This window comes from Scatophagus argus, chromosome 10, assembly GCF_020382885.2.
Source record: "Scatophagus argus isolate fScaArg1 chromosome 10, fScaArg1.pri, whole genome shotgun sequence".
Taxonomy (NCBI): Eukaryota; Metazoa; Chordata; class Actinopteri; family Scatophagidae; genus Scatophagus; species Scatophagus argus.
Window position 1 is genome coordinate 23814139 of NC_058502.1, and position 15450 is coordinate 23829588.

Consider the following 15450-nt stretch of genomic DNA (forward strand, 5'->3'; position numbering starts at 1 on the left):
TGTCAATGTTGTCAGTGGGCAGGGCGTCCCACTCTTCGGTCAGAGCCTGGGCCAACTCCTGTAGAGTTTGAGGAATATTGTCCCTCTCAGTGATGGCTCGGCCTAAGGCATCCCAGGCATGCTCAATAGGGTTCATATCAGGGGAGCAAGTGGGCCATGGCCTCTGCTGCACCTCCTCTGCATCAAGATACTCTCTCACTGCAGCTGCCCTATGTGCTCTAGCGTTATCGTCTTGCAAACGAAAGTTGTTCCCATAGACCCGTCTTGCATATGGGAGGCAATGGTTCTCCAGGATGTCCCTGTACACAATGGCATTGACGTTTCCATCCAGCACCACCAATGGTGTCTTTCCTCCATAATGAACGCCAGCCCATACCGTCACTGTTTTTTTTTTTTATGCCTTTCCACATAAAAGACGCGCGCGCGTGCCAAGAGATTTCGGGCAATGCTATGTTTCCAACTTTGTGGCAGCAGTCTGGGGACTGGGCTTCTATTCCTTCTATTCCAACTGAGTACAAAAAGCCCACACAGAGCCCTCACCTTAATCCCACTGAATACCTTTTGGATAAAATGGAATGGAGACTACAAGCCAGGTCTTTTCGTCAAACATCACTGCCTCACCTCACTTGTGCTCTACTGCATGAATGGGCAAAATTTCCCAAAGAAACTTCTGGAAAGCTTTCCCAAAAGAGAGGAAGGTGGTATTTGGAATGCAATGTCATTAAAATCCATGCAGTGTATTTTCTGAAACCAAATAAAAAAAGGAAGCAATGAAAAAAAAAGAAAGCAAAAAAAAAACAACAACAAAAAACTATGGTTAACTTACCCACTCTGAAGTTCGGTGCTGTCAGGGTATCTGTAGCATGGCCATTCTCACTGATGATAGTGGTGGTATTTCCCTCCTTACAGCTGTTGTGACATCTGCTTCCTATACAGGTTAATTTGCAGATGGTTGGTGTGAAGATCACCTTTATCCTGCCTGTATTGCTGTCCGCTGTCAATAAGAGGATGGAGATGCACTTTAGTTGTCGAATAACTTTCAAGCTCCAGTCAAAAATGACAAAAAAATACACCAAGTAAATTGCAGTTAATAAAACCCCAAAAAACTTGTGATGTGTCTCCTCCCTGCATTTACATCCAACTACCGCTGTCTCTCCAGTGGCGCTTCTGAAACTTAAGTAGGAATAAATAAAAAATCTAAGAGAGAAAGAAGACGTCACAAAATTCTGGGACGTCTTCCAATTCTCCATTATAACTCTCTGAGAGGTGGATATTGGCAATTGAGAACACCAAACTTTCCAAAACAGACAAATAGTAGGCATGCCAATTTCACCCTCAGCACAGACAAAAACTTAGAGATGAGACGCAACATTACAGTCAAACTGGCACATATTATTTTCTATTTATTGTACAACAATATCTCAACATTATATAAAATCCATATTACATTTCTCTTTATTTGAATGTAGCTTTTTCCACCAATTCTTTCAGCTTGATTCATCTTTTTATCCTAATCTTTTAATACTCACTTTGTGGTTGTTATTGTCATCCCTGTCTCCAGTAGTTGGTGCTTTCCTGTATAACTGTCAGCTGTTCACACCAGAGTGTTCAAACACATGGAGTAATGTCAAGCTGGCAGAGCAATGTTTATAAACCTGAGACCCACTGGGGGAAAAAAAAAAAAAATATTGGACAAGACGTCCCAGGCTACCTAACCATTCACCAAAAGCTGTAAATTCGGTTCAATTAGGAGGGACTTAATATATTGTAGTAAAATTACAACCAAATGTCAGTTTAAAAAAAAGTAACTAGCCTGCAAGCAAATAATTTCGTGATTTAAGAGTTGTTGAAAATGACACAAACATAACATTGTTAAAATTTGCAGCACAGTGTGACACAGGATATCACCGATGGGGAGCATATAAAGGGTGAATAATATTGGCCAAGGCACAAAACCTTGGGGAACTCCATGACTAACTTTTGTGAGTGTGGACGATGCATCATTAACATGAACAAATTGAGATCAATCTGATGAATAGGACTGAAACCATCTTAATGCAGTTCCTTTAATGCCAGTAAAGTGTTCCAATCTGTGTAATAAGATGGAATGGTCAATGGTGTCAAATGCAGCACTAAGGTCTAACAGTACAAGGACAGACATAAGTCCCCCATCTGACACAATTAGAAGGTCATTTGTGCCTTCGATCAATGCTGTTTTTATGCTATGATGAGCTCTAATGCCAGATTTAAAATCCTCAAATAAACTATATGTAACCTATATATTATATTATATAGTTCAGCTGACTACTAAGCAGCAGTCATTTACTTATTCAGCTATTGGGCCACTATCAGAAGTCTAGATTTGGCTCTAGGAGAGGAGAGTATAAAAGAAGACATGAACAAGGAATCAGTTTTTTGGGTGAGTGGTACCATATATTGTGAAAAAACAATGGAAAAATATATACAATTACATTCAAGTCAACAACAATTAATGTGCGCACAAGAAAAATGTACAATTTCCAATTGTCTTTATATCCCACGAATCCGTCCAAAGGATGTATTCGTCCGTATCCCGGAAATGCAACACAGTTCAATGACCCCAAAAACATGTATGAGGGTCCTGAGGAGAATGCCCAAGCCTATTACTCCTACCAGACCCAAGGTGCCGGAAGGTCAGTTCAGCCAAGCCCTGGGAGAATCTTCAGGCTTATCCCATGGAACTCTGCTTCCTAGCTCGCCATCAAAACCTGGCCGATTCGCAGTTTAACAATATTCAGCATACCAATGCTCTCGACGGCTTCAGTGATCGGCTTCTGCAGCAATACGCGACGAGTGTGCCTCTCTCTCGCATTTACCGGTCGCTAGTCACTACCGGGTATTACACCCACTCAATTGGCCGCGCTAAGTCACATGCCCGTAGTGACGTGATGATGTCAGCCGCAAGATGGGTTCACGATCCCAGAATAGCATAGGGGAAACTAATATGTGGGTTTTTCACCCGGGTTACATATAGATAGATAGATATTTTATTGAACCAGAGGGAAAACCAAGATTTACGATTACTATTACTATGTAGAAAGTCACGTAGCTGACTGTCAACTGTTCTCTCAAGGATCTTGGAGAGAAATGTAAGGTTAGATATTCTATGGTTGTCTATAGTTGCTTAAAACCTCTGGGTTAAGTGTGTGCTTTTTAAGGAGAGGTTTGATTACAGCTACTTTAAAGGACTCGGGTACATTACCTGTTATTAGGGACTGACTGATATATTGATATCTAATAGAGAGGTACTAAGGAAGCATAAAACTTCTTTGAGCAGCTTAGTCTTTGTCTCTTAGACCCCATCCCAACTGTCTCTTAGACCCCATCCCAACTAAGCTCCTCAAGGACGTCTTTCCCTTGATTGGCGTTTCCTTCTTAGATCAGATCAACTTATCCTTAACAACAGGTTATGTACCACAGGCGTTTAAAACCGCCGTCATTAGACCTTTACTTAAAAAACCTTCACTTGACCCAGACATCTTAGCAAACTATAGGCTGATATCCAACCTCCCGTTCTTATCTAAAATACTTGAAAGAGTGGTTGCAAATCAGTTGATTGATCACCTACACAGGAACAGTCTCTTTGAGATGTTTCAGTCTGGTTTCAGAGCCCATCACAGCACAGAAACAGCACTGGTTAAAGTCACAAATGACCTCCTCATGGCATCAGACCGCAGGCTTGTCTCCATACTTGTTTTGCTAGATCTCAGTGCTGCTTTCGACACTGTAGATCACAGCATTTTATTACACAGATTAGAACATGAGACTAGGATCACAGGGACTGTGCTACGCTGGTTCAAATCATATTTAACAGATAGATTTCACTTTGCTCAAGTTAATAATGTTTCCTCTTCATATATAAGGGTTAGTCTCGGTGTTCCACAAGGTTCAGTGCTTGGGCCGATCCTGTTCACCTTATACATGCTCCCTCTAGGAAATATTATTCAGAAACATGGCATAAACTTTCATTGTTATGCTGATGACACTCAGCTGTACTTATCCTTAAAGCCTGAAGAAACAGAGCCGTTAGCCAGACTCCAGGCATGTCTTAAGGACATAAAGGACTGGATGACCTCCAATTTTTTATTACTAAACTCAGACAAAACTGAGATCATTGTTCTAGGCCCCAAACACCTTAGAAATAGAATAGCTGATAATATTCTCTCTCTGGACGGCATTACTTTGGCCTCCAGTACGACTGCGAGGAACCTCGGCGTTATCTTTGATCAGGACATGTCATTTATTCATCACATTAAACAGACCTCTAAGACCGCCTTCTATCACCTCCGCAATATTGCTAAGATTAGGAGTGTCCTCTCTCAGAGTGATGCTGAAAAACTTGTCCATGCTTTCGTTACTTCTAGGCTGGACTACGACAACTCACTATTGTCAGGATGTCCAAATTACTCTATTAATAACCTGCAGCTGATCCAGAATGCAGCAGCTAGAGTTTTAACAGGAATCAGTAAAAGGGATCATATCTCCCCCATCTTAGCTTCTCTTCACTGGCTTCCGGTAAAATTCAGAATAGACTTTAAAATTCTCCTACTTACATATAAGGCCCTAAATGGACTAGCCCCATCATACCTGCAGGATCTAATAGTCCCATATACTCCCAATAGATCACTCAGATCACAGAGTGCAGGTTTACTTACAGTTCCCAGAATTCATAAAAGTAGAACGGGAGGACGAGCCTTTAGCTATCAGGCACCCCTGCTGTGGAACCAGTTGCCAATCTGGGTTCAACAGGCAGACACCACCTCCACTTTTAAGACTAAACTTAAAACCTTTCTGTTTAGTAAAGCATATAGTTAGCAGTAAATAAAGTGTGTAGGGCTGGTAGGCATAGTTTCACTCACCTCATGATATATAGCCACAGGTAGAATAGGTCTGACTAACTGTTAATCTTTAAATCTCTATCATAGCTAAGCTGCTATAGGCCTACGCTGCCGGGGGACACAAACATGATCCACCAAGCAGTTTCCCCTCCTCCTTCTCCTCTTCTATCCTCTCCCCTCGTCAGATTAACATGCAGTTCATTATTATATTATATGAACTACCATTCATTCGAAAGCCTTATTCTTACTCTCTCACACCCTACCTGGAAAACAATACAACCAATTTTTATTGTTGTAGTGTACCGCGCTCCTGGCCCATACTCTGAATTTTTACTGGAATTTCCAGAGTTCCTATCGAGTCTGTTCCTTAAAACTAATAAAGTTATTATTATGGGTGATTTCAACATCCACGTGGACGATAGTAATGATAGCCTTCGCGCAGCATTTATCTCTCTCTTAGATTCAATTGGCTTCTGTCAGTGTGTACATGAACCCACTCATTGCTTCAATCACACTCTTGACCTTGTTTTGACATATGGTATAGATGTAGAACATTTAACTGTCTCTGAACAAAATCCTCTTCTGTCTGACCATTGTTTAATAACTTTTGAATTTATACTATTTGACTTCATACCACCAAGAAAAAACTCCTACACTAGATACCTGTCTGATAGTGCTGTGGCTAAATTTAAAGAAACAGTTCTATTGTCATTACCTTCAGTATCATGTCCCCATATGAGTGAACAAGACAATAATCCCTCTGAAATCGACCATTTCGTGAACAGTGCTGCAAGTTTACTAAGGACAACTTTAGACTCTGTTGCTCCGCTAAAAAAGAAACTCATAAAGCAAAAGAAACTTGCACCCTGGTATAATAATGAGGTTCGCAAATTAAAGCAAAATGTGCAAAAACTTGAGAGGAAATGGCGTTCCTCCAAACTTATTGAATCTCACTCAATCTGGCAAGACAGTCTTAGATTATATAGGAAGGCCCTACGGACTGCCAGAGCAGCCTATTACTCAAAATTAATTGAGGATAACAAGCATAATCCCAGGTTTCTCTTCAGCACTGTAGCCAGGCTGACAGAGAGCCACAGTGCTATCGAGTCTTGTATCCCTGTGACCCTTAGCAGCAATGACTTTATAACCTTTTTTAACGACAAGATCTTAAACATTAGAGACAAAATTCAGCACCTACTGACCTCAGCTGATCCTGATGTAACAGCAAACATTAGTGTCTTAGAACCAACAGTAGAAACAGATATTCATCTTGACTGCTTTTCACCCATCGATCCCCATCAGCTATACTCACTCATATATTCATCCAAGCCAACAACATGCCTCTTAGACCCCATCCCTACCAAACTTCTCAAAGAAGCTTTACCCTTACTTAGCACCTGTCTATTAGACATGATCAATCTGTCCCTGATAACAGGCTATGTACCCCAGTCCTTTAAAATAGCTGTAGTCAAACCTCTCCTTAAAAACACACACTTGATCCAGAGGTTTTAAGCAACTATAGACCAATATCTAACCCTCCATTTCTTTCCAAGATCCTTGAAAGAACAGTCGCCAATCAGTTATATGACTTTCTTCAAAATAATAACTTATTTGAAACTTTTCAATCTGGCTTTAGAGCTCATCATAGCACAGAAACAGCATTGGTCAAAGTCACAAATGACCTCCTCCTGGCATCAGACAAGGGATTTATCTCTGTCCTTGTACTGTTAGACCTTAGTGCTGCATTTGACACCATTGACCACTCTATATTACTGCACAGATTGGAACACCTAATTGGCATCAAAGGAACTGCATTAAGCTGGTTTCAGTCTTATTTATCAGAGCGATTTCAATTTGTTCATGTTAATGATACATCATCCACACTCTCAAAAGTTAGTCATGGAGTTCCCCAAGGTTCTGTCCTTGGGCCAATATTATTCAGCCTGTATATGCTCCCCATTGGTGATATTATTAGGAAACACTCCATACATTTTCATTGTTATGCGGATGACACACAATTGTACTTATCAATGAAACCAGATGAAACAAATCAGCTAGTCAAGCTTCAGGCATGTCTTAAAGACATAAAAACCTGGATGACCAGCAACTTCCTACTTCTAAATTCAGACAAAACCGAAGTTATTGTTCTGGGCCCCGAACACCTTAGAAATAAATTATGCAGTGATATTGCATTGATAGATGGCTTAGCCGTGGCCTCAAGCTCCACTGTAAGAAATCTAGGAGTTATCTTTGACCAGGACATGTCCTTTAACTCGCACATAGCAAATATTTCAAAGACTGCATTCTTTCACCTCCGAAATATCGCAAAGATTAGGCACATCCTGAGTCAGAAAGATGCAGAAAAATTAGTCTATGCATTCATTACATCTAGACTGGATTACTGTAACTCCCTTCTATCAGGCTGCCCCAGTAAATCCATGAAGACTCTCCAGCTAATCCAGAACGCTGCAGCACGACTACTGACAAGAACCAGCATGAGAGACCATATTTCTCCTGTTCTGGCTTCTCTACATTGGCTACCTGTAAAATTCAGGATAGATTTTAAAATTCTCCTCCTTGCTTATAAAGCCCTGAACGGTCAGGCACCATCCTATCTTAAAGAGTTAATAGTACCCTATTATCCCACCAGAACTTTGCGTTCCCAAAATGCAGGGCTACTTGTGGTTCCTAGAGTCCTCAAAAGTAGATTGGGAACCAGAGCCTTTAGTTATCAAGCTCCTCTACTATGGAACCATCTTCCGGTTTCGGTCCGGGAGGCGGACACCCTCTCTATATTTAAGAGTAGACTAAAAACTTTCCTCTTTGATAAAGCTTATAGTTAGGGCTGGCCTAGGCCAGCCCCTAGTTATGCTGCTATAGGCTTAGACTGCCGGGGGCCCTCCCATGACGCACTGAGCTCTTTCTTCCTCTCCCTCTCCTTCTGCACACATTCATGTCCCATTAATGCATATTACTAACTCAACTTCTTCCCTGGAGTCCCTGTGCTTTCTTATCCCGCAGATTCCTAGCGATCATGACTGGACCTCCTGCTGCGGTCCTGCTGTCGTCCTGCTCAAAACCTACTGCAATTACTACTGTTTAGTCCTAATCTGATTTAAATCTGTTAAGACTCAGTACAGCTACTACCATTATTGTTACTACCATTGTTATCAAAATCACAATAATACCTTCTGTATACTTCATTGTCATTATCATTATCTACATTTCGATACTTCTGGTATTATTACTGCTGCTATGCATCTCTGCTTGTGTGCTCCTTCTCTCACACCCCACCCCCCTCTGCCTCTCTCCCTTGCTCTCTCTCTCTCTCTCTCTCTCTCTCTCTCTCAACCCAACCGGTCAAGGCAGATGGCCGCCCATCTTGAGCCGGGGTCTGCTCCGAGGTTTCTGCCTTCTAAAAGGCAGTTTTTCCTCGCCACTGTCGCCAAGTGCTTGCTCAAGGGGGAATGTTGGGCTCTCTCTATTTCACAATTTAATTAAAGAGTTTGGTCTAGACCTGCTCTAATTGGAAAGTGTCATGAGATAACTTTTGTTGTGAATTGGCGCTATATAAATAAACTGAATTGAATTGAATTGAATTTTATGTCACTAACTGTGTGTCCAGTGCTCCTTGTAGTCTTGTGTCTCTCCCTCCCTTTCTCTCTCTCTCTCTCTGTATCTTTCTGCAGGTATCTCTCCATCCAGATCTTCAAGTTGAACTGTAGCCGGCTCTATGACCAACCCAATGTGTATTGTTGACATCTGCCTGTCATTCCTCTGTGTACCGACTATCGGCGGGGTGGTTCTCCCTACGGGCCGAAATCGAACTGATAGGATAGTGATTCTCAACATCACATAAAAAAAAAGAATACATGAATGTTACAGCAGTTCATTATAATTTTCATTACTGTAATTTTCTTATAACTTGTGAAATGTTAAAATCATATTGAGGTGGTAGCAAAAAGTGAAACTAAACAGTTGAGATTTTGTTTTACTTATCTTGGGGTGCTATCGGGTGCTTATTTCAGAAAGAAAAGGAAAGAAGAAGAGGAGAAACGGTCCAAAAACAAAGGTATGTGGCTAATGTTCCCTCTGTAGCGTACGACTGTAATTACATTATGAAAAGGGGCTAATGTTAATTGTTTAGCGGTCATTAGCGGCCCTTTCTGTAGACAGTGTCCACGTTCTTGCACCAGTCCAGTTTGTGGTCCAAGTACACCCCCAAGTATTTGTACTTCTCCACCACCTCCAAAGTGGCCCCTTTGATGTTGATAGGGGTCACTGGAGGCTTAGTCCTTCTCAGGTCCATCACCAGTTCCTTGGTCTTTGTCACGTTGAGCTGTAGGTGTTTTTTCCCGCTCCATGTGACAAAGTTGTCCACTACCGTCCTGTACTCTCTCTCATCCCCCCAGTAATACACCCAACCACTGCAGAGTTATCAGAAAATTTCTGAAGATGGCAGGTCTCTGTGCAGTGCTTAAAGTCTGTGGTGTAGATAGTGAAGAGGAAGGGAGAGAGGACAGTCCCCTGTGGAGCCCGGTGTTGCTGATCACTTCGTCTGACAAGCAGCACTTCAGGTGTACATACTGCGGTCTGCCCGTCAGATAGTCTGCGATCCAGGACACCAGTGGGGCATCCACCTGCATTGCCTGTCAGTTTCTCCACCAACAGAGCCGGCCTGATGGTGTCAAACGCACTCGAGAAATCAAAGAACATGATTCTCACAGTGGTTGCCGGCTTGTCCAGGTGGGTGTAGACCCTGTTCAGCAGGTAGATGATGGCATCGTCCACTCCAAGGCGGGGCTGGTAGGCGAACTGAAGGGGATCCTGAAGTGGTTGGACCATGGGCCGGAGCTGTTCCAGGATAAGTCTTTCCAGGGTCTTCATGATGTGTGACGTCAGAGCCACAGGCCTGTAGTCCTTGGGGTCGCTGGGACGCGGTGTCTTTGGGACAGGAACGAGGCATGATGTCTTCTACACCACGGGGACCCTCTGAAGACTCAGACTCAGGTTGAAGGCATGATGAAGTATTCCGCTTAGCTGGGGGGCACAGGCTTTCAGGACCCTGGGGCTCACACCATCTGGTCCTGCAGCTTTGCCTGCATGGAGTCTCTGCAGCTGTCTTCTCACCTGATCAGCTGTGAAGGTCATTGTTGAGGTGGTGGATGGGGGAGGAGTGCACGTGATACCCAGGTGAGAGTGGTCCACCCAGGCTTCTGGGGACAAGATGTGAGCGAGGCCATCCAGATGGAATGTGGGGGGAGGGAGAGAGGCTGGAGCGGCTAGTTGCTGCAACCGTACTGCTGAGGAGTAAGTGTGAATTGCGGTCCCTGTGTTGAATCTATTAAAGAACTGATTCAGCTCATTCGCCCGTTCCACACTGCCACCAACTCCTCCGCTGTTTGGCCCGTAACCTGTGATGGTCCTCATGCCACTCCTCTCTCATGTTGTTCTGCTGGAGTTTCCACTCCAGCTTCCTCTGGTACCTCTCCTTTGCCTCCCTGATCTTTAATCTCAGGGTTCGCTGAATAGCTCTCACCTCCTCCCTATTGCCTGCTGTGAAAGCCCACTTCTTATCGTTGTGGATGGCTTTGATGTCCTTGGTTAGCCACGGCTTGTTGTTGAGGTAATAGTTTACAGTTGTGGTTGGGACAATGGTGTCCACACAGAAGTTTATGTAGGCAGTGATGCACTCAGTGAGCCCATCAATGTCCTGGCTGTCTGGCTCACAGAGTGCCTGCCAGTCTGTCACCTCAACGCTTTACAAGAGGCACATAGCAGGAGGAGGGTGGATCAGGTTGTGGTCTGACCTGCTTAGTAGGGGGAGGGGGGAAGAGCTGTAACAATCCCTTACATTAGCAATGCTGGTTTTTCTGGTGAAAAATCTAGACTAGATCACACATTTGAACTGTGCGTGTGTGTCTTTGTTTCTTTTCTTTTTATGTAATTGTTTCAGGTATTTTTGTTTGGCTTTAGTTAAAAAAAAAGGACCGGACTGTGTTTTAATTTAGGCCAATGATTTGCAATAATTGTTATAATATGGATGTTTATGTTAATTCAACACTGGTTGACTGTTGTGGGCCTATTTGCACTTTTTAATAAGATGCTTTGTTTTTGTTGTTCGGGCTGTGATTCAATTTAATTGATTTGTATGCTCAAAGACTGTTCTGGATGTTTATGTTATGTTTGACTGTTGTATTTGCACATTGTTTCAGTAGTAGTGTTTGGTATTCAGTTTCTGAACGGCCTAGGCACAAGCCAACACTTTGGTAATGCCGTCTGAGCCTTACGTTCATAATCTTTAATTTAGGGTTTCCATTAGAAAAACTTCGTGACTGGCATGTTTTTTATTAATTAACTGTTGGTATTATCTGAATTTATTGAGCTTAAACTGATAAATGATATGTGGTATATGCGATATATAAGAATGATATCAAAGCATGTCAATTTAGAATCTTTTTATTGAAAAGTCAGAATCGGAATCAGAATTGTCTTTATTGTAAGTGAAGAGGTTTCACATTACTAGGAATTTGTCTTAGTGATTGGTGCATACATAAAATGTAAGAATGAGTAACATATAATAATAGAATAAAATAAAATAAGATAAAATAGAATAAGGTAAAACAAAATAAGATAAAGTAAAATAAATATGTTTTGGTTCTGGTTCTGGAGGTAGTACAAGAGTGAGGTAGTACAGAGTGGAAGTAGTGCAATTAAGTGAAGTAAACAGTGCAAATAGTCAACAGGTGGATTGTGACATGAGCATAGGATAGGATAGGAAAGTATAGGCTGTATCTAATCAGTTGTTGTCCCACTCCATCATGTAAGTCATCAGGTTCACATGAGGCATGGTGCAAATGGGGGTTAAACCGTCTGGGGAGGAATCTCAAAGCTGCACTATAGGACTTGAAAGTGTGACATAGCGGAGTGGGAAAATTGTAATACTTTGTGGGTTTTGAGGGCAACTGAAAAGTATGTTTATGCCAACCGCATGCGCGACACTGCTCATGTTCTATTGTTTTGTTTTAACATTTGTAAAAACATGGTGCAAATGTGCTATGTCATTATCTGTCACAATTGTTCACATGATTGCTTCAGTAAAACAAAAAAAAACTATATGGTGAGATTTTTCTCATTTCTAACGTGGAAGCAAAGCCAAGGACCATCACTTTCAAAGCAATCCCCACAGGGGTCAATTTCGTTCATTTCTAAAGGGTGGGGAGGACGTGTAAGCGACAAGAACCTTACCCAGCAGTGTGGCATCCTCAATAAACTGTTACCTGGAGATCTGGTTTTGGCAGACTGTGGATTTAACATTGGGGATGACTAATGGACGACTATTGGACTAATGTGTGCCAAGGTGAAAACCCCAGGCTTCACAAGAGAACATGCTCAAATGGACCCAAAATCTATAAAGAAGACACAGCAGATAGCTCACCTAAGGGTCCATGTGGAAAGAGTTATAGGTTTGGTACGCAACAAGTATAACATACTTCAGCACACCATACCAGTGAGTCTACTGGTTCCACTTGAGAGTGAGGAATTTTCCTTCACTAACAAGATTGTGATTGTGTGCTTTGCTTTAACTAATATGTCTCCCAGTATTGTCATGAAACAATAAGGCCCTGCGATACCAGATAGTAATGGAGAAATAGTGAGTGAATTGGAAAAAAACAGACTGTACATTGTTTCTTATTCATGTATTATCAATTTCTGTGTTTTTCTGAAAATAAAATGAATGGCTGTTAATCTTCCTCTGCTTATTTCTATTTGTCCTTAACATGTTATTGATATGTCAAGCACAGGAAAATCTCGTCACCTGTTACTTGCTCATACAGCGACAAACACCAGGCCTACATTTTACAAAGAAAATGATAATAAATATTGTAGTTCAGTAGCAATGTATTAAACTATATTCCAACTACTTTAATTGAGCCATAAGAAGTCCTGTGAGACCATGTCATTTACTCAAGCAATAATGTCTGAACACTTCTTGTTTTAAAGTCTTTTCTGTTTATTACAAACATTCTTGTGCAGTGCAGTGACACTGTTAAAGTTCCAGTAACACTGCAAATAAGGTGCACAGCAAAAGACTGTGTGCAAACAGATAAATAACGCTGCAAATGAGGTAACAAATGAAAAAATACAATGTGCAAACCCAGAAAAAATATCACTGCAAATGAGGTAATAAAGTAAAATACTATGTGCAAACACAGATAAATAACAAATAAAACACTGTAAAGAAAGAAAATGGATGCTAAAAAAAACTGTTGCAGCCACCCACTTTTTACCTTTAACCTTTTGCCTGCATGTGCACCATCGTTGTTTGTTTGTTGTTTATTTTTTTGATGTGTTAGACTGCTGTGACTCTGTTAAAGGGCTTCAGCTTCGGTTTCAAAGCAGGTGGATCTGGCAGCACAGGTGCCTTTTTGGAGCCTTGGGTGAAACGGCAAGCCACAAGCTCTGGGAATGCAGCTTTATAGAAAAAAAAATTCTGTGCCAAAAAATACATACTGGCCTGTGTGGGTTTCCCTTAGACCTCAATGTTCAAGTTCCATCATCCTCATTGAGCACCATACAGTCCAGAAATTGTAATTTATTTCCCTTAGGATTCTCCCTGGTGAATTTAATGTAATCCACTGGTGCTTACAAAGCAGTCATGAATGCTGTGTGAGCAATTTATGACAGCTGCTATGAATGTGTTATGTTAAGTTTTGTATATATGTACCTAGACTGGGAGAGTAGACTTCAGAACTGGTGTGGCTGATACATCTTGTCATTCCTAAGGTCATGTCTTTATGTTTTTCTTTCATTCATGTTTCATGCTTCCTGTTTATTTTGAAAAACTTAACCTCTCTTACCTGTGTTTTTTCCCTACAGTTCTGATTGTCTGCCCCACCCTCTTTAGATTCACCCGTGTCTCATTATCATTCCCCTCTCTTGTGCATTTAGTGTGTGTTTCTCCTCCTCCCTGTATCAGTTCGTCTTTGTACCTCAGTGTTAAATGTTCCAGCAGTCTTCTTACTCATCCTGATCTGTTTTCCTGGTTTTGTGGATTACTTGTTTATGTTTTGCTTATTTGTTTTTAATTATCTGTTTGTCACTTCTGCCTCACCCTTTTGGATTTGTTTGCCGTGGGGACTGACTATTGTGTACTGAAGCCCTTTTGCAAGTAAACAGTGTTTGTTTGAAACTCAAACTGTTTCTTGGAGTTGTGCTTTTGAGTCCTGCTTTTGTGGAGTACCAGTCGTAACAGTGGCAATGCACATCAGTTCTATACGCTGTTTCTCTTCGGCCGAGTGTCATTAAATGCTTCATCATAATACATCGTCTCTAGAGTTCTCTTTCCTCATCAGAGTTTCAGCTGTTAAACTCTGTGCATCACAACGCATTACATTTTATCACAAATGAAATACAGTCAGGAAGAAACAGACTCATGTTATTCTTTTAAATGTTAAATGTTTTGCACTTAAATAGCACTCTTCTAGATTGACTGACCACTCAAAGCACTTTACAATCAAAGCACTTTACAACATGGGTCAGCATTCATCCAGTCACACACACATTCATACCCTCGAGAACACCTTGCACTTCTAGTCGGGAGACATTCACACACTAATGGGGCAGGGAGCAATTTGGGGTTCAGTGTCTTGGCCAAGGAGACTTCCAATATATATATACCCCGGGGCCAAGTATTGAACTACTGAGCTTTCAATTGGTGGATGAGCGCTCTACCTCCTGAGCCACAGCCACCCGCTTACAAAGCTCTACCGCTGAAGCTTCCGAACTACCTCACATCTTTTTGCTGTACTGGAATCTTACAATGCCCTTGGTCATTTTAAATCTCTGCTATCTGATGTTTTGGATGATTCTTGTAATTGCATTAACTCTTTATCTTGTGTTCGCTGACTGTCATCTAATCTCAATGAGACTACATGATTAAATAGAAAATTTTTAATTTTGAAAGCTTGATGTTTTCACTTTCAACATATTTAACAGACCCAAATGAAAGTAAAGAGGTGATCTGTAAGAAGGCTTACTCACCATGAATGGGGTTGTGTCCTACTGCTAGCGGGATAGGCCTCTCACGTTGGGGCTGGACAGATGTCTGTGTGTACGTGGTCTGTGTGTGATAGTACTTGGGTTTTATAACATACTGCTGGCTCTGAACTGGCTGCACGGGCATGGACTGGATACTGGAGGGAAAAAAGAACATAATCAAATTTAAAGTTGTCAAATTATTTTTTTTTTTTGAACATCTAACATCTGGACTTATTTTTGAAAAATGACAAAAACACACCAAATCAAGGACACAATCATGCTGTAAAAAAGCTGGTTGTCAGGTATATGCTGGTTACAAAACCATTGATATACAGAAAAAACCCATTACATCAATGTGTTTTCCTTGGTATGAAGGAAAAAGTAAGTTTACACTCAAAATAGATCAAAAGGAAATTAAGAAAGTCAGCGATTTTAAATTGTTAGGTCATTTTGGACTCCCAACTCTACTGATACTGATGAAGGTTAAAGCAATGCAAAGCAGTAAAAGGTAAATTTGAAATGTCTGAGAACA

At 41.4% G+C, this 15450-nt stretch overlaps 1 protein-coding gene across 5 annotated transcripts in view; it reads right to left on the reverse strand.

The window, feature by feature from the left end:
* Positions 1-15450, reverse strand: part of ltbp1 (latent transforming growth factor beta binding protein 1) — a 191333-nt gene that overhangs the window by 123548 nt on the left and 52335 nt on the right. For all 5 annotated transcript variants that reach the window (XM_046401529.1, XM_046401527.1, XM_046401528.1 and 2 more), the window contains 2 exons: positions 14922-15073; positions 827-994 (listed from right to left, as the gene is read on the reverse strand). In XM_046401529.1, coding sequence (XP_046257485.1) covers positions 827-994; positions 14922-15073 — 320 coding nt within the window. The remainder of the gene's footprint in view (positions 1-826; positions 995-14921; positions 15074-15450) is intronic.